This window comes from Cucurbita maxima, unplaced genomic scaffold, assembly GCF_002738345.1.
Source record: "Cucurbita maxima cultivar Rimu unplaced genomic scaffold, Cmax_1.0 Cma_Scf00013, whole genome shotgun sequence".
In the NCBI taxonomy this organism is placed as follows: Eukaryota; Viridiplantae; Streptophyta; class Magnoliopsida; order Cucurbitales; family Cucurbitaceae; genus Cucurbita; species Cucurbita maxima.
The window spans coordinates 3,550,650-3,577,079 of NW_019272029.1; the positions used below are offsets into that span (position 1 = coordinate 3,550,650).

General features: G+C 36.8%; 3 protein-coding genes, 1 long non-coding RNA gene and 1 pseudogene across 4 annotated transcripts in view; 2 read left to right on the forward strand and 3 right to left on the reverse strand.

Annotated features, from left to right (window-relative positions):
• LOC111488778 overlaps nucleotides 1-2,459 on the reverse strand; it is a 6,644-nt gene extending 4,185 nt beyond the window's left edge. The window contains exons 1-3 of the long non-coding RNA XR_002719262.1: nucleotides 2,133-2,459; nucleotides 1,677-1,866; nucleotides 1,366-1,476 (exon numbers count right to left, since the gene is read on the reverse strand). This is a non-coding gene — a long non-coding RNA (uncharacterized LOC111488778). The remainder of the gene's footprint in view (nucleotides 1-1,365; nucleotides 1,477-1,676; nucleotides 1,867-2,132) is intronic.
• LOC111488603 (protein HOTHEAD-like) lies at nucleotides 1,529-5,569 on the forward strand. The gene is made up of 6 exons (XM_023136446.1): nucleotides 1,529-1,816; nucleotides 2,104-2,467; nucleotides 2,973-3,286; nucleotides 3,803-4,188; nucleotides 4,421-4,989; nucleotides 5,095-5,569. Exons 1-6 carry the CDS (start codon nucleotides 1,738-1,740, stop codon nucleotides 5,147-5,149), a joined length of 1,767 nt encoding a protein of 588 aa, XP_022992214.1. The 5' UTR covers nucleotides 1,529-1,737; the 3' UTR covers nucleotides 5,150-5,569.
• A 100-nt stretch (nucleotides 5,570-5,669) lies between these two features.
• On the reverse strand, nucleotides 5,670-11,662 carry LOC111488549 (annotated as a pseudogene).
• Nucleotides 11,663-16,675: 5,013 nt separating this feature from the next.
• LOC111488761 (chaperonin CPN60-like 2, mitochondrial) lies at nucleotides 16,676-23,762 on the forward strand. Its single transcript, XM_023136697.1, is given in 19 exon segments — nucleotides 16,676-17,508; nucleotides 18,490-18,512; nucleotides 18,514-18,601; nucleotides 19,031-19,162; nucleotides 19,367-19,526; nucleotides 19,976-20,151; nucleotides 20,596-20,691; nucleotides 20,779-20,883; nucleotides 21,136-21,222; nucleotides 21,323-21,412; nucleotides 21,987-22,067; nucleotides 22,148-22,216; nucleotides 22,308-22,385; nucleotides 22,554-22,649; nucleotides 22,722-22,821; nucleotides 22,897-23,000; nucleotides 23,092-23,197; nucleotides 23,323-23,401; nucleotides 23,563-23,762. Coding segments are annotated over 19 exon segments (2,532 nt in total). The 5' UTR covers nucleotides 16,676-16,752; the 3' UTR covers nucleotides 23,669-23,762.
• Nucleotides 23,763-24,089: 327 nt separating this feature from the next.
• On the reverse strand, nucleotides 24,090-26,069 carry LOC111488330 (LOB domain-containing protein 29-like). Its single transcript, XM_023136025.1, has 2 exons — nucleotides 25,315-26,069; nucleotides 24,090-24,407 (listed from the first exon to the last, which is right to left on the reverse strand). Exons 1-2 carry the CDS (start codon nucleotides 26,067-26,069, stop codon nucleotides 24,281-24,283), a joined length of 882 nt encoding a protein of 293 aa, XP_022991793.1. The 3' UTR covers nucleotides 24,090-24,280.
• Nucleotides 26,070-26,430: the final 361 nt, after the last annotated feature.

The following is a 26,430-nucleotide window of genomic DNA, read 5'->3' on the forward strand; positions in this document are numbered from 1 at the left end:
AAAAAAAAAAAAAAAAAAAAAAAAAAAAAAAAAAAAAAAAAAAAAAAAAAAAAAAAAAAAAAAAAAAAAAAAAAAAAAAAAAAAAAAATCACTATCTGACTTTCAACAACAAATTAACAAAATAACACTTTGGACAGTTTTTTTTTAAAAAAAAAATAAAAATCTTATATAATAAATGAACAAAATTAAGCATGAAGGAATCATAAACTTCTAGCCCCATCCTCTCCCTATAATTTCTCCCAACAATCTCTATTACGCCACCTTCCCTGATACGAATTCATAAATACCAATAGTCATAAATAGCACCTTTGGTTGGATAGTCGTGTGGAAACTGGGGAACCCTATCGTTTCTTTCCTTTTTACCTTTTTCTTTTCAACAAATCTTTTATAAAATAGTAGGTGAGTCGGACCTCCACAATGGTATGATATTATCCACTTTGAGCATAACCTCTCATGGCTTTTTTGATTTATCAAGAAGGCCTCATGCAAATGGACATGTATTCCTTACTTATAAACCCATGATCATCTTCTAAACTAGCCAATGTGGGACTCCCTCCCAACAATCCTCCCCTCGAACAAAGTACACCATAGAGCCTCCTCTGAGGTTCTATTTAGCCCTCGAACACCCTCCCCTTAATCGAGGCTCGACTCCTTCCTCTGAAGTCCTCGAACAAAGTACACCATTTGTTCGATACATGAGCCACTTTTGACTACACCTTTGAGGCTAGCAATTTCTTTCTTTGACACTTGAGGATTCTATTGACATGACTAAATTAAGGGTATATCTCTAATACCATCTTAGGAATCACAGACCTCCACAATAGTATGATATTGTCCACTTTGAGCATAAGCTCTCATACCTTTGCTTTTGGTTTCTCCAAAAGACCTCATGCAAATGGACATGTATTTCTTACTTATAAACCTATAATAATCTTATAATTAGCTCCCTCAAACAATCCGTTTTGTCCTCCCATTGTTCAAAAATTTTAATACAATCAAGTCATTTCCTTCTAAAGATATCAAGAACTAGACATGAACTTGAGCGGGCAAAAAACTTCCAAAATAAAGATTTGGACTAGTTCAATCTCTTGTTTTCTCTTGTTATTATTGTCAAAAGGCTATTCGTTCTTCAACAAACGAAATTCGGTACCATAAATTGATATAACCAATACTTCACTTTTCAAATCCCAATCTCCTATCTTCAACTTAGCCTTTTCTACCTCAAAACTAGTCCCCCCTTACGGCTATAATTCTGAAGATTATAAAATATCATAGTGGCTTTCCCTTTTCACCCATCAGTTTTTTACAAACCACTCAAACTAGACCATATCAACTGGTAGCTACCGAAGCAATAAATATACGTACCCATACAGTTTAAAGGGGAGATTGGTGAATGAGCTGTCTTCAAGTATTCATGAAAATCAAATCACAGAAGAAATCATCCAACGATCCACGAGCAGCCATCCAAAACCCCAACTGTAACATTGAATCCATCATTAAATATGCATATATACAGTAGCTACATGATAATTTTTTTTCCTCTTTCATTTTCTTTTTCGCCAGATGGATGTGTAATAAATCTGAGACACCCACACATAATTTTCTTGGAGTTTGTTTTCTGCGTATAAATCTGAGACCCACACACAAACCAAGGCCAACCAGGAGAAGCCACATACAAGTTTGGAAGAAGCAGCATCCTTTGCTACTGCTACTGTCTTTTGCCTTGTCTGCAACTCAATGGCGTTGGTTGGGACAGTCAAGCTCTTTCTCTTCCTTGTTCTCCTCTGCCTCTTACACCTCCTCTCTTCTTGTCAAGGTTGGTTTTTCTGATATCTTCAATTACAATGTAGCTACTACAACAAATCCCTGTTTCAATTCATTTCCGATCAAAGTTTGCTTAAAAAATCTTCAAAACAGAGCGACACCTATTGTAGTTTGGGTTCACATTTCTAGGATTAGAGAGAAAGAATCACTGGCTTTTCTCATCTACTTTGCCCTAAAATATCCATACACAAAACAAAAACAGAGTTTCGAGCTCTTCACTTCATCGAAATCACCTCTTCTTCGCATTGTTAACATGCAAAAAAAACTGTGCAAGTGCAGGTCGGGAAAATTGGGTGAAATCACAATACCCGTTCATCAAGCGCGCAAGCTCGTTCTATCGGGACGGCCATGAGAGAGAGAAAGGATACGATTACATAATAGTCGGAGGTGGCACCGCCGGCTGTCCATTGGCGGCGACATTATCACAGAACTTCAGCGTGCTGCTACTGGAAAGAGGCGGCGTTCCTTTCACGAATGCAAATGTGTCTTTACTTCGAAATTTCCACATTGGCCTCGCCGACACTTCTCCGACCTCGGCTTCTCAGGCCTTCGCTTCGACGGATGGTGTTATCAACGCGAGAGCTAGGGTTTTAGGCGGTGGTTCCGCCATTAATGCCGGCTTCTACACCAGAGCAAGTTCAAGGTTCTTCATTTCCCACCATCTTTTAAATTCTTTTTCTTTTGTTTTAAATATCCATTTTTTATCCTTCAAATTATAATGTTAATTAAAATTTCTTCCCATTTCTACCTTCAAAATTTATTTGAAAAATATTAATTAAAAATATTGATAGAAATGTATTCCATCAATTTTAATATTAACTTATTTACCCTGAAATAATAATCAATATTTTATTTACTATCTCAATTTTAATTTTAATAATGATATAAATGTAAATATTAAATTTTAATTTTTTAAAAAGGTAATTATTGTTTTATCTATTTTTTATTTAATCATGATGTTTTAATTTGTTATCTAATTTATTTTTCCCTATTAAAATTGATTAATTTCATTATGAGAATTGACTTAATAAAATGCTTAAAAATTAGGAGCATATTTTAAATATAAAGTATTTTTACAATTTAACAATATTTTTATTAAAATTATAAAATTATTTGTCCCAATAATTATAATTAGTGGGGATTTGTAGATTCATAAAGAAAGTGGGGTGGGATGAGAAGTTGGTGAATGAATCGTACTCATGGGTGGAGAAGCGGATCGTTCACCGCCCAAAGCTCACCGATTGGCAGAAGACTTTCACCGACAGTCTATTGGACGTCGGAATCTCGCCCTTCAACGGCTTCACCTACGATCATCTCTACGGCACCAAAGTCGGAGGGACCATTTTCGACCGCTTCGGCCGCCGTCACACCACCGCCGAGCTCTTACCGTCAGGGAATCCTGATAACCTAATGGTGCTGGTTCACGCCACTGTTCAACGACTCATCTTTGACACCACTCACGGTTCGTTTGCTTCATTCTCTTACATGATTTTGTTTTTGCCTGTTAGTTCCCTAAAGCGCATGCGGTTCTGCGGATTTGTATTCGTTACTTTGCCTAATTGATTGAGAAATTATGGTGAATTTTTTTACATTGCATACTATCAGCATGGATATTTAGTCTTGAAAGGGTTGCTTGTAGCGCTATTATGTTGTTATCACTAACTTGTCAGTCAGAATAAGTCCCTGGTAGTTGATCATTTTAGTAGGTTATGTAGTTTTTGGAGAACAGCTTACGATGATTTGAAATTAGTGTGAATTATGAATCTTCTTCGATTTTTGGATGAGATAAAATAAAGTAGGAAAATAGCCCAAAATGAGCCTGCGGCATAATCTTTATATAATGCAATCACTACACTACGTAAAAATGTGAACTAATGGAGATATTATAAAGTGCAATGACTATAGGTTGACACAAATTTGAAAGTTCAACGCCAATTGGGAACACTTTAATCAAATAAATACAATTCTGAATGTTCAGGTAAGAAACCGAAGGCGATTGGAGTCGTATTCAAGGATGAAACTGGTAATCCGCATAAAGTTTTTCTATCAAGCAGGCGGCAGAGTGAAGTTATATTATCCAGTGGGGCAATTGCGACTCCACAAATGCTGTTGCTCAGTGGAATTGGTCCAAGGGATGATCTTGAAAAGTGGAACATCTCCATGGTGCTACATAATGAGTTTGTTGGAAAAGACATGGCTGATAACCCATTGAACTCCATTTTTGTTCCAAGCAACAGACCAGTTCAGCAGTCACTTATACAAGCAGTTGGAATCACGAAGCATGGCGTTTATATTGAATCTAGCAGTGGATTTGGGCAGTCGCGGGAAAGTATTCATTGCCACCATGGTTTGCTGTCAGCTGAGGTAAATTAAACATCTCCCTTTTACTTTTAAAAGATAAATAATGTGGAGAGAACTGAAGAACTGTCTTTATATTTTATTGCTACCAATCTTTGAATTGATTTTATGATTTTGCCTCTTCAAATGAAGGTTTTTGAGCTGAACAAAGTTATATTTGCACGTGAGCAAAGTAGAACCAAAGTATGTAAAAAAGATGTTGATTCTGTATGATACTTAATTTTGTGGGTGTTACCAGATTGGGCAGCTATCCACCATTCCTCCAAAACAAAGAACGCCTGAAGCCATTCAAACTTACATCAAAAGTAAACGAGACATACCCCATGAGGCATTTAAAGGAGGTTTCATTCTAGAAAAAGTAGCAAATCCCTTCTCGAAAGGACACTTGAGCTTGATCAACACTAACATTGACGACAATCCCGCTGTGACCTTCAACTACTTTCATCATCCATATGATCTTCACCGGTGCGTTGAAGGGGTTCGAATGCTTACAAAGATTGCGGATTCTGAATACTTCACGAACTTCACACAGTGTGACAAGGAAACATTAGACAAGCTGCTTAACATTAGTGTGAAGGCCAACATCAACCTCATACCCAAGCATACCAATGACACCAAGTCCTTGGAGCAGTTTTGTAAAGACACTGTGATCACAATCTGGCACTACCATGGAGGGTGTCTAGTGGACAAGGTGGTGAGCCATGACCTTAAAGTTCTCGGTGTAACTAGACTGCGTATTATTGACGGATCAACATTCAGTGAGTCCCCAGGCACCAATCCTCAAGCTACTGTTATGATGATGGGAAGGTATGGTTATCAACATCTGTTTGTGGGCTACCACGCTCTTCGAAAGAAGAGCGATGAAGAAGAGCAGCTAACTACATCTGGGTACCTTTTTTTTTGTGTATGCAGGTACATGGGCCTGAAAATCTTAATGGATAGATTGGGAAAGAGAGCTGGAACATAGGAAGCATAAAGAAGCAGTGTTAGTTGTTAGTGAAAGAGTGATCTGGTGTCTTGATTCTTAAAGAACAGTGGACATACAGATCTCTGGCTTGCCTGGAAATTACAAAAAAATTAATATGATAAGTATTCTTTATATTTAGTCTCTTTCAGCTACTTGGTTCCATTTTGTTTTGTATTATCTTGATAGTTAGTGTGTTTTCATTCTTTTAAAGCACTGGAAGAAAATGAGGGAGGGAAGAAGAAGAAAGAGACTGGTCTCAACTAGACTTGTTCTTTATGTCTGAGCTAGATTATAGTGATTGTGCATCTGTAGTTATGTACGTATCATCATGTATCTTGTGATCTTGATAGATGACAGTGTGAATAACTTTTTAGTAGAAGATCTAACATGTTTGCTTTTATTCAATGAATTCTTTATCCATTTCTTTTAATTGTATTGGATTAGTGTTAATTTATCTTATCTCAGGCCCTCTCTGTGTTACTGCTTATGTCGATTATATTGAAATTAATACTCCAAGAACTGATCTAGAAAAATGGCCACAATTTAAAGGCCTCAGAAATGCAATTGCTTTGAACTTCAAGAGTTTGCAATGCGTGATATGGATGAACATAAACTAATGAAATCCAGGCCAAAACTTGGCAGAAAAGCCATGTCAAACTTCTTTGCTTCTGCCGCAGGTGCTTTTTCCTTCCAATTCTCGATGGTTTCGAATTTGATGAATGCCATCTGCAAGAAACCAGTTCCTGTCCTTGATCAAACCCGATACCGATAATCCTACATTTGTCTCCTTTCCTGAAGGAAACGTGTGCGATGTCTTGGTACCGTTGAGTATTTCATCTGAAATTCCTCCAAGTTCAATATCCATGTAGCTTACAAGTTTGTCTCGGCTGTAACATTGTGAAACTGGTCCGTTAATTTCTCGAACTCACTGCACACGAGTTTCAGGGCTTGAACAACCTCACCCATAAATGGTCTATGAGACACTTCCGGTTGCACACACATAGAAGCAATTGCTGCTACTCTGGCCAAGCTATCAATAGAGATATCAGACTTAATAGCTGGGTCTGTTATTACATCTAACCCCTCCTTGCTCGTGAGAAGCGGACGAGCCCAAGCAACAAGATTTTCTTGTCCGGGAGGAAGTGACAAGTCTACTGGCTTTCTTCCTGTAAGTAGCTCAAGTAGGACGACACCATAGCTGTAGACATCGCTCTTTACAAGAAGGTGGCCAGTCATTGCATATTCTGGAGCTAGATAACTGGAAACCAGAAGGTAATGTACTGTGTAAGATTAATGTTGATGGTGTTGAGAAAGTAAATGAATTTGAAGAAACTTCACTACAGATAAATTTTTTACCCAAAAGTTCCCATAACATGTGTTGAGATGTGCTTGTTTCCTTCCTCTAGTGCAGTTCTAGCTAATCCAAAATCTGAAACTTTAGGTGTGAAGTCACATTCCAACAAGATGTTGCTAGCTTTGAAGTCTCGATGAATGACTCGAGGATTGGAGTCTTCGTGCAGATAGGCTAGGCCTCGAGCAGCACCGAGGGCAACCTTCAAACGGGCATCCCAGTCAAGTCGACTGGTTAACTTGTCAATGCCTGGAATCATCACAAGACAAGTTGAATATGAATGTCAAACCATGTAAGGTACTCAAGATTTTGCAGAACGTTGCTCACCATGTAAGTGTGATTCAACACTTCCATTAGGCACCAATTCGTATACCAGGCAACGATTTCGATCTTCGGTACAAATTCCGATCAACTTAACTAGATTTCTATGGTGTAGACGGCTCAGCATCTCAACTTCTGCCAAGAATTCCTGAATACCATGTTGATTATGTCTTTTAAGAACCTTCACAGCCACTTCCCTTCCATCATCTAAACGGCCACTGTAAACAATTCCAAAGCCACCTTCTCCTAATATTCTTGCAGAGTCGAAGTTATCCGTGGCATTCTCCATGTCTTTCAAGGCGAAGTGCTTTGCCGCACCAATATACGTCATAGGATGGTCGTTTAGAGGTATAGACGAAGAACCCGGATCATTTCCAGCCATTATCGATCCAGCCGTGCCTGTAGAAATTGCTCGAGTTCTAAACCGAGTTTAGGAATAAAACAAGTGCAGAGACTGAAGGGAACATTGGTTTACCTGGGGGTTTTGCAGTTGAGGCTATCAAGTTGTGTGGAACTTGTGCTGGATGATGTGCAGGCACTCTGCATCTCAAAAGGCAAAGCCAAGCAAGTCCAACACACATGACAAAGGCAGTGAACGATGATATAGTAATCACCACAATCATGTTCCTGCCAAGCCCTTCTTTTCTTCGTCTTGGCACGTCGACTCCCAACGGTTTAATTGCATTTCCTGCATTAGTATTGCTGGTGTTCAAACCATCATTAATGGATGAAGTACCTAAAGGTGCTGACGGAGGAGATTGCGGAAGACCTGCATGAGCTAGAGCTAATCAGAAAAGAAACATTGTTGAAAAGTATGCCCCTCAGATTGATGAACAAATTCACAGTGCATAATTGTTTTATACATCTTAGCACAACGGTTCCAACAGAGGACAATTTATTGCTTCTTTTGAAGTATCAAACAATGCAACCGTCCAAACCCACCGTTAGCAAATATTGTCTGCTTTAGTCTGTTACATGTTGTCATCAGCCTTACCATTTTTAAAATGCGTCTACTAGGGAGAGGTTTCCACACCCTTACAAGGAATGCTTTGTTCCCCTCTCCAACAGATGTGGGATCTCACAATCCACTCTCCTTGAGGTCCAACGTTCTCACTGGCACACCGCCCGGTGTCTGGCTCTGATACCATTTATAACAGCCCAAGTCCACCACTAACAGATATTGTTTGCTTTGACCTATTACGTATTGTCATCACGGTTTTTAAAACGTGTCTGCTAGGGAGTGGTTTTAATACTCTTATAAACAATGTTGTGTTCCCTTCTCGAATTGATATGAGATTTCACAATCCACCCTCTTTGAGAGCCCAGCGTCCTCGCTGGCACACCACTCGGTGTCTGGCTCTGATACCATTTGTATTAGCCTATACCCGCTGCTAGCCAATATTGATTGCTTTGGCCCATTACGTATCGCCGTCAGCCTCACGATTTTTAAAACACGTATGCTAGGGAGAGGTTTTCACACCCTTATAAGCAATGCTTCGCTCCCCTTTTTGACGTGGGATTTCACATAACTTTCATCATGTAAACAATGCACTACATTCACTTTTCCACATCCACTCCCTGTTGAAACTTTTGAATATTCAAGACCAAAAGATGAAGGATCAAGAGCTAACCTGGATATTTGACATCTAGTACTTGATATCTACCAAACAAAGAAGCTTTGATTGATACCTTTCTCCGCCAAAATTTCTGATATATAAAAAAGGCCGTGTTATGATCGAATCTTGATCTTCTTGGAACCAAGTTGATGAGAACAGTTGTTTTTTCTAACTGCTGACTTGCAGCATCAGCTCCCACAATTCGAACTTGGCTATGGTTCAGACTGATACTGTCAGCAATTTCCTCTGCAAGTTCTGAAACCAAAGGGAAAAATGTGTATACTGCAACGTCGAGGCTGATTTTGACTTGAATTGGCCACACGCAACCACATGGCATCCCGGGCGGCGTATACGTCAATGGCTCTGTACACGATATTGTACAATCTACAAATGTGGAATGCAAAACATATGGTTCATTTTCAGATAATTTGATTTGCAATACTAAGAGTTATGTATGTGCCTACCCCCATTAAGAGGTGGAGGTGGTAGCATCATAGCTTGTGATGGTGGCATGCTCTTCTTCTTCTTGTAAGAACCCATAGGAGAAGTTGTAGGAGCTGGAATGGGCACTGTGAGAAAGAAAACATCACCATACCAAAAATGAGGGCAATAGTGTTCAAGGTTACAACTAAAGCTCGGATCTCTTTGTCATACTATAATAGTGGTCGGGTTGAACTGTTGGAGATGGTGCGGGTCCGGGCGACCTCCCTCTTGCTGAAGATGGCAACGGTGATTGAATTTGAGATACAGCAGGGCCTGAAAGTTCAATAGTGAATATGTGAGATCCCACATCAGTTAGGGAGGAGAACGAAGCATTCTTTATTAGGGTGTAGAAACCTCTCCCTAGTAAACGAGTTTTAAAAACCTTGAGGGGAAGCTTGAAAGGAAAAGCCCAAAGAGGACAATATTTGCTAGCGGTGGGGGGCTTGGACGGTTACAAATGGTATCAAAGCTAGACACCGAACGATATGTCAGCGAGGAGGCTAAGCCCCGAAGGGGTGTGGGCACGAAGCGGTGTGCCAGCAAGGACGCTGGGCCTCGAAGGGGGGGTGGTGGGGGGAATTGGGGGGTCCTCGTATCGATTGGAGAAGGGAACGAGTGCCAGCGAGGACGCTAGGCTCCGAAGGGAGGTGGATTGTGAGATCTCATATTGGTTGGGGAGGAGAAAGAAACATTCTTTATAAGGGTGTGGAAACCTCTCCCTGGCAGACGCGTTCTAAAAATCTTGAGGAGAAGCTCAAAAGGGGAAACCCAAAAGTACAATGTCGGCTAGCAGTTAATATATCTCGAGATACTCAACCTTGCAGGCTGCTAGACGGGGGCGATGCTAGATAGGAAGGTTGTGGAGCTTCGTATCTGAACTTCCATCTTGAATGGTGTAGTTTATGAAAATTGATGAATGGTGAGAATGCATGAGCATGCTCCCATTTCTTAGCAGACGTGGTAGGTGGAAGTGCAATGCTAGGAGCTCTACTTGAATCAACTGATTGAATAGCTACATCAGAAGAAAAGTAAACGTTACTGTTCATGTGATCACTGTCAAGATATTCCATTTCAAAGCTCAGAAACAGAAACAAAATGGATCTGAGGAGATGAACCTTCAAATGATTTGCTAAGAACAGCATTATCCGACTTACCATGGTGTTTCCTGCCAAAGCCATGAGATGTTGGAGTGACAGCATGATCTGTGGCATTATAAGGAACAAAACCACTCAACACAATTAACTCTCATTTATCTTGAGATTCATGTTTTCCTACACAAAATCTATGCAAGCAAAGATTATATGAAGTAAATTAGGCATGGTGTAACAGCCCAAGTTCACCGCGCTTCGGCCCGTTACACATCGTCATCAACCTTACGGTTTTAAAACAGGTCTACTAGGAAGAGGTTTCCACATCCTTATAAGGAATACTTCGTTTCCCTTTCGAATCGATGTGGGATCTCACAATCTACCCCCCTTGGGTGCCCAGCGTCCTCGTTGGCACACCTCCTGGTGATTGGCTCTAATACCATTTGTAACAGTCCAAGCCCACCGTTAGTAAATATTATCCACTTCAGCCCATTACGTATCGCCATCAACCTCACGGTTTCAAAATGTGTCTACTTGGGAGAGGTTTCTACACCCTTATAAGAAATGTTTTGTTCTCATCTCGAATCGATGTAGGATCTCACAATCTACTCCCCTTGGGGGACCAGCGTCTCCACTGGCACACCGTCTGGTGACGGGCTCTAATACCATTCGTAACAGCCCAAGCTCACCGCTAGTAAATATTATCCGCCTTGGCCCGTTACATATCACTGTCAACCTCACAGTTTTAAAATGCATGTACTAGGGAGCAGTTTCCACACCCTTACATGGAATGTTTTGTTCCCCTCTCCACTCGAACCGACATGGGACCTCGTGGCTAGTTTGTTGGATTTTACCAATCTAGAATGCAAGGAAAAAAACAGCTAGTGATCAGCATCTCAATTGTTCTTCTAGTTCATGAACCATCCAATTGGTGGATACAAAAGGAAAAAGACAAACAAACACTCTATGCATGAAGATAATCATATTGTTTTTCCCAGAAAACTGATAAATCAACAGAATCCCATCTCTTTTCAGATCAAACCCACATCCCAATTCAACTCCAGAATCAATATTCATGAAAACTATATGATCACAACAATCAATTCAGAAATTACAGAACCACACCAAACCAAACCAAACCAAACCAAACCCATTACCTGCAGCTTCACAGACAGAGAAAGAACCAACAGAAAAACAAATTTCAAACAGTAGAAACAGTAATCGAAACCCCATCAGAGTCCCAAATTCATAGGAAACTTCCGCAGATTTCATCGGATCCCTCCTCTTTTTCCCCAAAATGAGAGATATCAGAGCGAAGCAGAGAGTGTAGCGATTGTACAGATCAAATGGATACTCAGAGGTTTAAGAACACCGATACGGCACGCCCTGTTCATCATCGGTTATTGAAGGGCTCCTCGATCGACGCAGTTAATCGATCCGAGTCTGTGAGAGAGAGAGAAAAAAAAGAGTAATGGAAAGGTTTTAAAAACGGTTTTGATACTCAAATCTCTTGACTCCTTTTCAGCCATAAGTCCAAACGATTCCCTCCGAATAAACTAGATATTGATTTTAAAGTTCAAAAAAGAAGCCGACCCAGTTGGATTTTTTTGACTAATCAACAACAATTTGGTGAAGAATTTTTATGTGGGTTGAAAAATCAATGGCTTCTAATTCTTAACAGTGAACACATAAATATTCTAATTGTTTTTTAACGGCACGATCGAGCTACAATAGATCGACACAATACTAAAGAAAGCTACATGGTATAATAGTCTCGATAGCAGTAGTAAGCCCCTCTTCGAGCCTCTACAACATTCTCCTCATCTCAGTCCCCAACCCTCGTGTTATTAATAGACAAAGAGCTTCCAGTCTCATTTTTTTATAATATGACTGTTGTCATGTAACAAAACAGATTTTGTATGATCTATATCGTACAGATATTTGATTCGCTTCTAAATTAAATTAAGGATTAGGGCTCGTACTCTCTCTTCGATCGTGTTTAAGCTTAAAAAAACACTCATTTATTGTCGATTTGAAAAATCTTCGAATGATTATTTAAAAAAAAAAAAAAAATGACTTAAAGATAATCTATGGAGCATAAAGGAATGGCGCCATAACGTACCCACGTCATGACGGCCCTCAAGATTTGGTAGTTTATTTGTAACCAAGCCTCTGACACCACCTTCTCTTTCAAATATAATTTATTCATCCGGCTGTCTCCCTCCCCACAACACAACCCATTAACATCCCGACACGTGTACCCTTTTACATTTCGTCGGTGACCGTAGTTAGTTCCCATATCATTTATTCCACGACCGACGATTTTTAATCTCAATAATTATACTACGTTCTCCATCAATTTAATTTCATACTCGAATGTTTCTTTTTATTTTTATTTTTTAGCTGTAAGATTAAATAATCCAATAATTTGTAAATAAAAGATTTTAAAAAATATTTTTAAATGAAAAAATATAAATTAAACACGAGAAAAAATGACAATTCTAAATTAATTACATTTAATTATGGAGGCGAAGAAAATAATATAATAATATATTATACTATTTTCATCTAAATATTTTTAAAATCACTCTTAAATAAAAATATTATTTTCTCAAAATTTCAAGTTATTTTTCTTAAATAAATATTGAAATATAAAAATAAGAAAGCACTGCTACAATTTATTTAATTCAATATTTTTCTTATTCCTTACATCTAAATAAATATTATAATTTTAAAGTAAATTTCTTATTTAGATTTAAATTGATTTATTTATAAATTTTTACAATTCTGATTATTTCAATAATATAAGAATAATATTAATTAATATATATTTTTTAATTGTAAATTTATTTTGAGTGACTGGCTGAGTAATTTTGGACGTTCTTTATTGTTAGTTGAAATAAGAATCGTTCAAAATTGAAAACAATTATTGAACATTAAATAGTGCACTTATTACCTTATATGTAAATTTAATTATTGCTACTTTATTATTTATAATCTGTGTGCCAAACCATAGTAAATGATGCTCGTGATTGGTCATCATTTATGGTAAAAAAAAGATCGAATCAAATCGATTTCCAAAATACTTTTTCAGATATTTTTCGTGTCTCGACTATTCAAAAAACATGAGAAACAGATGAATAATTATCCCATTAAAAAAGAAATGATTTTTTTTCAGGAATCTTAAAAGATCCATTCGTTTTTTTCTCTGATAGATAGTCAAAATTTTATCTATGCTCGATCATGTTAAAAGGTTCGCTGTAAATCATAAATTGTTGAAGAATGAATATAAATTATAGTCTTTTTACATATAAGTACCGTTAAAATTTAATAAACATTTTTTACCGTAACTAAATTAACACATAATAAAAATCTCTCATGTCACCATGATTTATTATTTACCAAAATTAACGGGATTAACGAATTATTACCGTAATAAATAAAGAAGCGTAAAAATAAATATTTTTTTTTTTTATTTTGAGTCATATTCAATAGTTTTTAAAATTAGAAATTAAAATGATTCCAATTTTATGTGTAATTTAGAAACTCATTTACAATATTTTAAATAAGTCTTTTAACACAAAAATAAATTTAAAAATGTGATTATGTTTGAATCATTATTTAATAATGCAAAGCTAATATTTGAAATTGAATCAAAATTGAAGATCAATGTGGGTGTAGTTTTGTGGGATGTGATATAGCCGTAGGATTATAATTGAAGGGTGATGATTGAAGACTGCAGTCTCCTATTGTTTGGGACTGGTTGTAGAGGATTATGGCACGTAGGATGGGAAGCTTAGGGATCTAGCTTCATACTGGAGGTTAGATTCACACGTGCGGATGGTTGCTGCCACCAAACAACAAGAGGAAGATAGCAGTCAGAGAAGGTAGAGATAAAGCAAAATTCTACCCGCCTCTTCGCGCGTTGAATTCACGCCACAAATCTAATAAAAATATCTTCGTTTTCGGTCTAAAAACTATTCATAAATTTTTAAAATATTAAAAAATAAAAAAATATCATTATATTTCGTTTAAAAAAATATACTTAAATTTTTAATAGTGTTACAAAAAAATATACTTGAAAAATAGCATTATATATATATATATATATATATAACATCTCAAGACTTTTAACAATGGACAAGGTAGATTAGGAAAATAATTTTATAGAGTTCAAACTTGAAACTGATGTCATGGACTCACATAGGTTGACTTGGATTTCAAATGGAGGAATCGAACTTTCATTAGAGATAACAACGACTTAAGCTAACCAAGTAAGTGACATTACTATCGGTAAGGTTATATTTGATGTTGACATGTGTCTGTGGTTCTACACGTGTCATATATACTGATATGTGTGAATTGTCCGTGAATCGGGATGCTTATATTGTGTTTATGTAATGATATAATATTTGAATTGTATGATACTAATTGTGGTACGATGTGTCCAATGATAGGTTTGAGATAAATTACGAGAGGGATGCACAAAACGAAATGTAACTGTAGGAGTAAGATACGTTCATGAAACGTTAAGGTCAGGTTACATACCGGAGTGCTATGGATAGGAGAGATTGATGAAAAAATATGGTTAGGATATGGGTAGAAAGGAATAGGTTTGTGATAGATTGATAGAACGATAGCGTTAGGATACATTCTTGTGATGATATGACTAAGGTACGTTCATTGTAACGATATGTACGTGAACATGTCTGTGATAAGTATAAGAATGTTAAGGCTGTGATATGTTAGGAAACGATATGATCACGAAGTGTTTACGATATGACATGTTTATGACACAATATATTGTGATGTGATATGTTATGTTTAGATTGTTTTGTGTAACCATTGAGGTAATTGTTATATGAATTGCACGTTCTGAAATGACATTTTAAAAGCATGGAGCGTTATGTTATGTATGACATGATATCACGATAAATGAAATGAAATGTAACCCCGTTAGGATTATGTATGATACGTAGACTGAAAAATGAGAAATGACAGCATGAAAGATGATAGCGGGGTTATATTCATTAATGATAAAAGTAGAAATATGGAGACCTCATGCATTATGAGTGTTCATGCATTGGGAGATACCCATATTCCATCGTGAGGGTATGGACGCGTACATCCAAGGGTAGGACAACGATCGTTAATATTTTGCATAGCGCTGTTGTGACAGTTACTAGTTCTAACGGGTGTCCGGCCTAGGGAGCATCTCAATGTATGCTCGCCCGACAAGTGATCAGCCCATACGCGCACGTATGGGTTGTGTGTAGAGTATTTGGTACACGTCCAAAATTACCCATTAGAACAACACCGTAGGAAGACAGATTGAAAGATAGGTCTCGTCATTGCATTCGCATGTTCTTGCATTTAACCCCAATAGTGGGTTTACTCACTGATTATTTCTTTAAATACTCAACCCATGTGCTACTACATTTTTCAAGTTAAGGCAAGACATTCCTATACGGCTAACTACGACATCGCAACTCAAGACAATGACACATGCATAGGATAGTGTTGTTTATTTTCTTAGACTTGCTAGAATGAGATGTTTTTAACTTAAACGCTTATTTATTTTATTTCAAGTCTTTTATTGTGTCGTTTTACAGATGTTTTCGAAACACGCAAGTCCAGTGATTTAAAATAAAGAATATGTTTTATGAAATTTAAATAAAGTCTTCCACATTCAACGTTTAGGATGTGTATACGGTAGAGACCATAAATTAAATAGAAAATTTCGAGTCATTACAATTAACATCTTTTACCTTTTATTAATTTTTTTAAGAAAAAATTTAATGTTTAAAATAGAGTATTAAATTTTTTTATTTAATTTAAAGTATTATTAAAAAATTTAAAATTAATATATTTTTTTAAGTTGAACGATATTTTTATTAATTTATTCTTACATTCACATGTCTCAATCACATAAACTATACTCAATTTTAGAGAACATAAATTCATAAGTTGGCCAAAAAAAAAAAAAAAAAAACAAGTGAGTTCCACGCGCTTAAGAAGGGCGTGAGAATTGTTGTAAAGTCCTGGTCTTTGATTCCATTGTTTCACCTTCCTGTCCTTCCTCTCGCACCTACCCCATCCCATCCCCTTAAACCTTATTATTTTCGACAATTTTTATAATATTTTGATTTCCATTAAATATAATATATATATATATATATATATATATATATATATTTGGCTCTAATTAGTGATTAAGTAATAAATATACTAAATAAATATAATTAATTGAAGTAATTATCACAAAATATTACCAAAATTAGTTTTAAAAAAACATACCTCAAACCTCTGCTGAGCTAAAAATGTATGTTCCTAAAAAACAATAAATACTTCTAATTATTACGAAAACATTAATTATAAATATAAAAATTGTTGAATGATGAAAGTCCCACATCGGTTAATTTAGGGAATGGTCATGGGTTTATAATCTAAGAATACACTCTTCATTGGTATGAGGCCTTTTGGGAAGCCCAAAGCAAAGCCATGAGAGCTTATGCTCAAAGTTCCACATCGGTTAATTGATATTAAAGTTTTTTCTCTATTTTTTATATTTATATATTTATTTTTTATTAAAGAAAAGAAAAAGAAAAAGAAAGGGAAGTTCTTCCTTGAAACCAAAGCATTCATCATCTTAAAAATCCCTTTCGATTTCCAAATTCAATACTCATTTTCCCTTTCTTCTCTTACCCTTTTGACACTTTCTTCTCCGCTTCCTCTGCTACGGCCATGGCGGATAGAGTCCACCCGAACGCCGCCGGTAAAAAAGCCAGTGCCAATGCCAATTCCAATTCCGACGACAATATTAACCCGACGGCCAACGCGCCACCCTTCCCATCCACCAAATCCCAACTCTACGGCGCTTCCCGTCCCACCTTCCGTCCTCAGCCTCATAATCGCCGCCGTTCCACTTGTTGCTCAATCTGCGTCTGGTTGACAGCGATCATCGTCACCGTAATCGTCCTCATCGCCGTTGCCTCCACCGTCGTATACCTAATTTACCGTCCACACCGCCCGTCCTTCTCTGTTACGGCTCTCAAAATCGATTCCTTCAAATTTACGCCTAATTCTCAACTCAATTCCAAATTCGACCTAAATCTCGCCGCTACAAACCCTAACAAGAAAGTCAAGTTCATTTACAGTCCAATTTCCGTCGCCATCTCGTCGAACGGCATCGATCTCGGCGACGGATCGTTCCCTGAGTTCGTGCACGAGAAGAGAAACATCACGGCGATGAAGGTGACAGCGATAAGTGGTGGCGGAGAGATCGAAGGCGAGCCAGTCGATTCGTTGAAGGCTGCGATTAAGAGCAAAGCCGGATTGCCGTTGGAGATTAAGGTGGAGACGAAAGTGAAGGTGAAAATGGGATGGTTGAAAATGCCGAAGGTTGGACTTAAAATTCTTTGCGACGGAATTACGGCGGGCGTTCCGACGGCGAAGAAGAAGACGGCGGTTCCTGCGGCGGTGGATAATGCAGAGTGTAAGGTGGACTTCAGAGTGAAAATCTGGAAATGGATTGTTTGAATTTTGAGACGATGGTGAAAAGAGGGAATTTTAAGTTTCTTGTTTTTATATTAATTTTTTTCTTTTCTTTTTCCTTTTTTTTTTTTTTTTTTTTTTTTTTTTTNGCTTATTTGTTTGTTAATTTCAATTTTTGACTTTTAATTTCTTTTTTTTAATTGATTAATAATGGTTATTGTATTTTTGTAAATAAAAATACTTCAACATTTAATCAAATATATCTTTTATAATTTTTTTCCGACCTAAATAACTTTTATTAAATAATTAATTTAATCAAAATAATAACACATCTATTTATTTATTTTCAAACATTTAGTTAAAAAAAATACCTTTCAAATAGTATTTATATTAGAGACGAGTTGGAAAATAAAAAATAAAAAAGTAATTATGAAATTACATGAAAATAAAATAAATATACGTATACATAATTGTATTAAGTTGATCGAGTATTTTAGGTCATTGAGTCGCACCCATATTAATAATTATAACTACGAACCAATTTTAATATAATTTTAAATATTTACATTCGATTAAAAGGTTAAAAGTTTGAATTTTCTCGCCTCCGCCGGTTATTTACAAGTATATTATATTATGAATATAGTTAATTAAGTTTGAAAAAAAAACCACATATTTACAATTTTTTTTTTTTTTGAGAGTATGTATTTTATTTACATTCACTTTATAAACTTAATTATTTAAAAAATTATATTTATAATCAAAGAGAATATTTTTCATGGGCTTTTAGTATGTAGGCTCCCCAACTTCAGGCCAACAGGCCCATTTTGATTGCCAAAAAATATGGGCCTCAATATTGGGCTCTGATTCGAGCGGACTTAATCCTCTACGGTTATTTTAAAATGAGCGTGAATCTGAACCGTCTAATTAGCATACTCATTACCGTACCATTGACTTTTTCTTCAAAACCTCTGCTTAAACCCTCAGAAGCCGAAAGCGGAAAGGGAAGGCGTCTCTCTCACTCTCTATCTGGACTCTGTGGCCATTCCCGGCGATGTATCGAGTAGTTTCCAAATTAGCTTCCTCAACGTCGAGAAAACTCGTAAGAAGAATTAAGATCTATTATTCGTTGCATTTGTCCACGTTTGAATCTTTCATAGTATTCAGGTGCTGATTGCTGAATTTGTTACACTGAGGATGAACTGGATAATGAAATTCACTTTTTTGTCTATTGCAGTATGTTGATTTAGCCAAGTTCAGCTAGCTTTGAATTTTCCCTCTTTTTATTTAAATGTTTGAGGACTGTATTTTGATTTGCGCGCGCATTTCTTGTAATGTAAAGAAATGAACGTGGTTGTAATATTTTTCGTGAATGATGTATTAAACTTGAGATATGGTCATTGAAGCTGATCGGTTTGGGTTGTTCAATTAGAACAGCTGCGGATTTTGATTCTTGTTTTTGGTTTTGATGAGTACGGAGTGATATGGATTGATTTTCTTAAACTAAATTTGGTTTGCTTTGGATTTGAAGGTATGTAGCAGGGTAACGAGCAGCAGAAGTTATGCGGCGAAGGATATCAATTTTGGGAATGGGGCTCGTGCCGCTATGCTCCAAGGTGTCTCAGAGATTGCTGAAGCGGTTAAAGTGACAATGGGACCAAAGGTATTGGACCTGACTGGTCATTTGACTTTGGCGGTTTTTCTGATAGTTCACTTGGTTGGAATGTCGAAATTTGTAATGGTGGAAAGAACTCCTGCAGTTTTCATTCTGATGTTTACACATTCTTAGACGGCTATTCAAACTTAAATGGGGACTGTAAGTAATTAATAGTTCTTGCTTCTTTCTCATTGTGGTTAATGAAATTAGGGTCGCAACGTAATTATTGATAAAAGTCACGGCAGCCCGAAAGTCACAAAGGATGGCATTACTGTAGCCAAAAGTATCCAATTCAAGGACAAGGCTAAAAATGTTGGGGCAGATCTAGTAAAGCAAGTTGCGAGTGCCACAAACACTGCCGCTGGAGATGGTATTTTCTTCATTTAATCTGAATTTCCTTTATATTTATATATATTATCTTTTTATTACTAAGATTATCAATGTTGAGAAGTTCAAGCTGTATTGAGATCAGGACATTGGCATTTTGCATTTGGATTGAAATCAAACAAATAAAGAAGTATCACTGTGCTTTCTTCAATAAAATATTTAAATTGAACTTATGATCATAGATGGGACTTGGGTCGTAACATTTTCACCACTCAGTTATGTGCTTGCTTCTTATATACTCATTATTTTTAGAAATCATGCATGTTTGCTTGCCGTTTTGATGGTGTGTTGGGCTGTGTTGTTTGTTCAGTTGTCAAGATTTAGCCATATAGACTCTTAGAGTTGCATAGCATATCTTGAACTTGGAGCACTACTTTTGAACTTGGACAAGCATGTTGATCGTTCTTGAATGAATTGCGTATCTTGTTGTAGGTACAACTTGTGCAACTGTTCTGACTCAGGCCATTCTCACCGAAGGTTGCAAGTCAATAGCTGCAGGTGTTAGTGTGATGGATTTACGCATTGGTATCAAAACAGCAGTTGATGCTGTTATCTCTGAGTTGAAAAGCAGAGCATTGATGATAAGTACCCCAGAAGAAATTACTCAGGTAACAGGGTTCAAGAGGAAAGCTGCTTTCTAATGTTTGAAGTTGGATTCCTTAGATTTAACGACTAGCTTGTATTTAGATCTTAATAGTTTGTAATTGTTGTCTTTTAAATTGGAATAGTGCTTTATACATTTTTTAGTACTCACATCTGAAGTATTCATTTTGGATTTAGGACCTCCTTATTTGTATTCTTTCTTGAGTTTTTAAGCATGAGTGTATTGATCCTAGAGCAGTTGTCACATTTTTTCTTTTGGCTGTAATAATAAACGTAAATTTTTCATCTGGATCAACAGTTTTTTTCTATAGATATAAAATATTATTTATTTATTTCTGCTTATTATTTGTTATTCTTCTTTTTTATCCTAGATTTGATACTATCTTTTCTACTTTTTCTTACCTTTTTTTTTTTTTTTTTCCATTTGGTCATTTGTTATTTATGAGCAGGTTGCCACTATTTCCGCAAATGGTGAACGTGAGATTGGAGAATTGATAGCAAGGGCAATGGAGAAAGTTGGAAGGGAAGGAGTGATTACTGTTTCTGTGAGCATTCTTTCCCCACTTGCTTTTGTATAATATGATAATTGAACTTATGAATACTCGAGTATACTAACTTCTATATCTCTGCAGGATGGAAATACTCTGGAGGATGAACTGGAAGTGGTGGAAGGAATGAAGCTAGGCAGGGGTTTTATTTCTCCTTATTTTATTAACGATCAAAAGACCCAGAAGTGTGTAAGTTTGGATTCCTTTTGTCATAGTTAAAACCTTTAGGTGTTTAGTGCTCTAATAATATGACTGATGCTTGCTGATGCCTGAATATGAGAAAATATCATAAAGTACCTTGTTGCATATGTGCTCCTTTGTAAACTTCATATGTCTGTGTGTGACCTTGTGCCAATATTGCAGTGTGTTGCACGTAAGTTTTCAAAGTTATCTCTTGTATTAAAAATTTAATATAGAACTATAATGCATCTAAATGTGCAGGACCTAGAAAACCCTCTCATCCTCATACATGAAAAGAAGATTTCAGATATGAATTTAATCCTCAGAGTACTTGAACTTGCAGTAGAGGTACCAGTTTAATTTACTTTTTACCTTTTTTTTTTTCATGTGCAATGTTGGGTGAATAATATGCCTGAGCCTAAATATGATAAGTTCTTTCTCTGAGCAGAAGAAGAGGTCACTTCTGGTTGTAGCTGAGGATGTTGAGAGTGATGCACTTGCCATGCTAATACTTAACAAGCATCATGCTGGCCTGAAGGTGATTGCTTGTTATATGGTTTATTTCTTTTTAAAGTAGTGTCCTATTAAAAAAAAAAAAAGTCAAAGCAACGTGGCATTCTAACTTATCTTTACCTTTTTTTTTTACTATTGGATGAACGTGCATGCTGATGTAAGTGCAATGAAAGATTAAGTTTCTTTCCAAAAAAATTGAGCAATTTAAGTAGACATAGTAGTAGATATAATTGTGAATATTCTTTTGGTTATCGTCAACTCTCCTTGTGAAAGCTATCTCAAAAAAAAGGTTTAAAATCCTTTCCATTCTAAAGCTGTATACATCCCAGGTTGCTTGTGACTTATATTGTTAACTCAAATGGCTTATTACTAATGAAATCCGAGAAAATACCTTAATGTTGGCTAGCGTGCTTCTGTCAACTGCAAAATGTCTCTAATGACTTGCTTTCTTGAGTGAGTTTCAAAAAGATCTTCGTGAATGAATTAATGGATTGTGGTCCCTTGCAGAATATTTATCATATTTATCATAGATTGTGGTCCTATCATCAATAACACAACATTATAGTTCAAATACCTCCTTAGAAAACTTCTTCTTTCAGGTTTGTGCCATCAAAGCTCCTGGTTTTGGGGACAACAGAAAAGCAAATTTGGATGATCTTGCTATTCTGACGGGAGGAGAGGTGATACGAAGTGCTCTAATCTTAGTTCATTGTCTCAACATTTTGTATGATAGTTTAATTACATTTAAACTGAACAACAGGTAATCACCGATGAACGTGGTTTAACTCTTGACAAAGTGCAAGTAGAGATGCTTGGTACTGCAAAAAAGGTTCACGCCCAGTTCATTATGGCGTTCTTTTTTTTACCCATTGTTTTTTTGTTTAATGTTTGCTTCATGCACATTGTTAACTGCTGCTTAGGTTACTGTCTCTCTTGATGACACAATCATTCTTCACGGAGGTGGTGACAAGAAACTAATTGAAGAAAGATGTGAGCAGGTTTGTTTCAGCTAAGTTTGCTTTTTAAAACTCTCTCTCTTGAAGCTGAAAGGGAGATTATAGCTTAATAGAAGTTGGAGTCTTCTTAGAGACCATGGGAACATGTATAAAAGTGTAGCACCTATTTTATGAATTCCTATTAAATACTGTATACTGATTGCTTTGCAGTTGAGGACAACCATTGACAGGAGTACTGCAATGTTTGACAAGGAAAAAGCTCAGGAAAGATTGTCAAAACTCTCTGGTGGTGTAGCAGTCTTCAAGGTAGAGTGTTTGCCTTTATAATGTTCTGAAAGAATTTTGTATGCCTTCATAAACAATGCAGCTCTCTTGCAGGTAGGTGGGGTAAGCGAGGCAGAAGTTGGGGAGAGGAAAGACAGAGTCACAGATGCCGTGAATGCCACAAGAGCTGCTGTGGAGGAAGGAATTGTGCCAGGTAAACCTTTTTTAAACTGGACAACATATTGTTGAAAGTATTTCTGGGCAGTTGGTGGATAATCACTATCATTAGGTGGTGGAGTTGCCCTTTTGCATGCTACGAAGGTTCTGGATGATCTCCAAGCTCAAAATGCAGACCAGAAAAGAGGAATAGAAATAGTGCAACACGCTCTCAGGGTTTGTTTGTTTCTTTTGAGTTTTCAGCACTACTTTTTGGGTCCCATCTTGACATCTTGTTTTCTTAAATCAAAGATTTGGTTTTCTTCAGGCACCTACATTTACAATAGTCTCAAATGCTGGATATGATGGAGCTTTGGTTCTTGGAAAATTACTCGAACAGGATGATCGTAACTTGGGTTATGATGCTGCCAAAGGTTGGCTACTTTCGGCACTTGGAAAATTTTGAACTTCACTTTTATGCAATACATTACTAGATATCGTTTTTGCTCTAAACATTGGTTTTACAGCTACTTAAGTGGGAAGTGTTTGTGCAAAATAGGTGTATATGTTGACATGGTGAAGGCTGGAATTGTAGATCCTCTGAAAGTTGTGAGAACTGCTTTAGTGGATGCTGCTAGGTGAATATTTCATCCCATGCCCTTTGTCAAAAGTTGCCGAACATAGTTTATTTCATTCTCTAGGAAGTCCTTTTAAACCTTGCACCAGAAAACAAACTACCAAATGTTTTATCCACTTCTAAGCGCACTATTTGAATGTTTTGATTTTCTTGAATTTTCAGCATCTCAATGCTGTTGACAACAGCCGAGGCAGCTATAGTGGAAGATCCAAATGATAAGAACAAGCTTCCAAGTAGAATGCCAGCAATGGATGATATGGGCTACTAGGGGAATTAATTCAAATTTGATTCCATTACATGTCTCAATTTTCATTGGTAATTAATTAGGAAGACTGACGTGATGGGTTGATTATATTATACAGGGAAAATGAAGTAGTCAAGGCCTGGATGAACCAATATTCATCTACAGAATTCTTGTGGTTGTGAACGATTCTGATTTGACCATTTACGAGTACAACTAAGTCAGAGGTTTTACCTTTCTTTACTAGTTTTGAGTCTTGAATCTTTAACCTAAAAAAAAAAATGAGGTTTGAATCTCTAACCTCAAAAAAAAAAAATGAGTAGCTGCATAAACCCCGACAACGTTAAGAGGTTATTAGAAAAAGCAAATGGAAATCATAAGGCAACATGAAGAATTATTTCATGTGAAAGTATGAAAGATTAATGAATTGTAATAATGATGTTGGTCTTCTAAAATACCAGAAATGAATATGGGGAGAAGATAGAAGTAGAGAATGGTGTAATTTATTCAATTCTTTTATAGACACTCAAACCATAATTTCTTCTCCAGAGGCATTTATGGACTAAATAAGCAAAAAAGAAAGAAAAAGAAAAAAGAAAACTATAATGAGGGAAGGAAGGAGACAAGATTGGGTTGAAGCTAAGGATCACAAGTTGGGAAGGTAAATAAAGTGTCAACTGCACCTTTAAGCTCTTGATCTTGAGCCTGTTGTATTGGGTCAGACTCTTTTAACATCACATTGTCCATCTTCAGCATAGCTTCTTCACTGCACAGATCAAATCAGTCAAACACTCAAATTCTCTGTTGGAAGTATAATGAAATCCAAAAAACTATAGAAACCCAATTATCAGCTCTTCAAACCCAAAAATTTTGAAACTCTTTTGGACCAAAAATTGAAATTCTCGACCAGTAGATTGTCAGTTTTGTTTAATAAGATACCAAACTACACGATGATAATACTATACATGAGATATAATAATAGGAAATCCCTTAATAACATGGATCCCACACGAGTTCCTATTTCTCAATGATATGAAGGCAAAAATTGAGACTTATTTCTTTTCATGATCTCAATTTCTAAAGAAATTATAACAAAACCTAAAATTTGAATTTTTGCTTCTTAAGACCATACTTGTTTGCATGTCACAATTTCTAATGAATTTATAGGTAGTTTGAAATATTTATACACTTTCAAGGGTAATTTTGTAATTTAAAACAATAAGGGCATTTTTTAAACCAAATACAAATTTAGAATTTTTTTCTTTTTCAATTTAGCCAAAACAAAAATTGCCCGAAGCTTGTCCCATAGGAACTATCATTGGAGTCCTTGGTCCATTGGGCTAGGGCCCATCTAAGAAATAAAAGGGCTTCTTGGATTATCCTTTTGGGCCGAGCTTCAATATAAGAAGAGTACGGTATACATTATTAGGAAGAAAATATATGAACAAGGTTGGCGCCAAATACATAAAAAATTTGAAATGCTTGGAGGATTGAAGAGGTAAAACAATGATAATCGCGATGAAGAAATTCATTTTCAAAAAAAATAAATAAATATATTTTGGGACAGTAAAACTATAGAAACCAAAACAGTAAGCTACACAGAACAGAGATGCATTATAATTGTATGAATGTGTAAATTAAAAATTGTAATATTGGTGCAATACAATACTGACCTCTGATGAACCAGATCCTGATCATGATGATCCTGTTGAAACCTAAGAAGATGTTGTTGTTGTTGTTGTTGTTGTTGATGGTGATGATGGTGATTAGTATTATTGGTATCGATCTTGATATCATGGAAATCTTGAACAGAGCCGGCCGGTTTCAATTGCAGGGAAGAACACGAATCTTGAATTCCCCAAACCTCGACTTCTTGATCTTCCAGAGTCTCCCGATTCTCATTTTCCCCGACTACAAACCCTTCCCCTCCATATCCCTCCACAAATTGATGCTCAAGTCCGCCGTATCCACTCATCGGATCCGCCTCGAGAATGGCGACGGCGGCAGCGGCGGCGGCCTGCTGCTTACAAAGCGCCAATTGACTGAGAACGAAATCGAGCTCAGTTTTGATGTATTCGATCTGGAGTTGGAGGTCGCGAATGATGCGATAGCAGCCACCAACGGGATCCATGGATCGGACATCGGATTGGAAAATAATGGTGCGCATTGCCTCTTCTTTCTCGAATGGATCGAGGTTTTTAATGATTTTGGTGATGTTGCTAACGCCGAAGAGTTTATGAGCGTTGAGGAATTGGCGTTGGCGATCGTGAGGGAAATAGGGGGCGAGGATGCAATCGGGAGCGCACTTACGGCGTTGGTACTTGCAGGCAGCGCAGGCTTGAGTGGTGGCGGAGGCAAGGGTTGAGGCGGTGGGTTTGGAGAGTTGGTGGTGGTGGTGGGGGTGGTTGTGGTGAGTGATGGGGCTCATCTGAGGGTTAATGTTAAGAAATTGTTGGAGAATGGAGGGTACTGAGAGCGCGGGTGCGGGTGCGGGTGCGGCGGGGATGGGGGAAAGCGAATTTTGTTGCTTGCTTTTTTTTTATTTATTTATTTATTCATTTATTCATTTATTTATTTATTTAAAAAAAAAAAGATTGAAAATTAGAGGGATTTGGTTTTGTTGTGTGTTGTGTTTCTGTGTTCCTATTTTTTCTGAGGTTTGGGGAATGGATGGATATGAAATGAAGTGAACGTTAACTAATTTTGGTTACATGGGGAACGATAATCCTGGAAAATGGGTCCATTTCGAGTACCTTCTTCTTCCCCCCCCCCCCCCCCCCCCCCCCCCC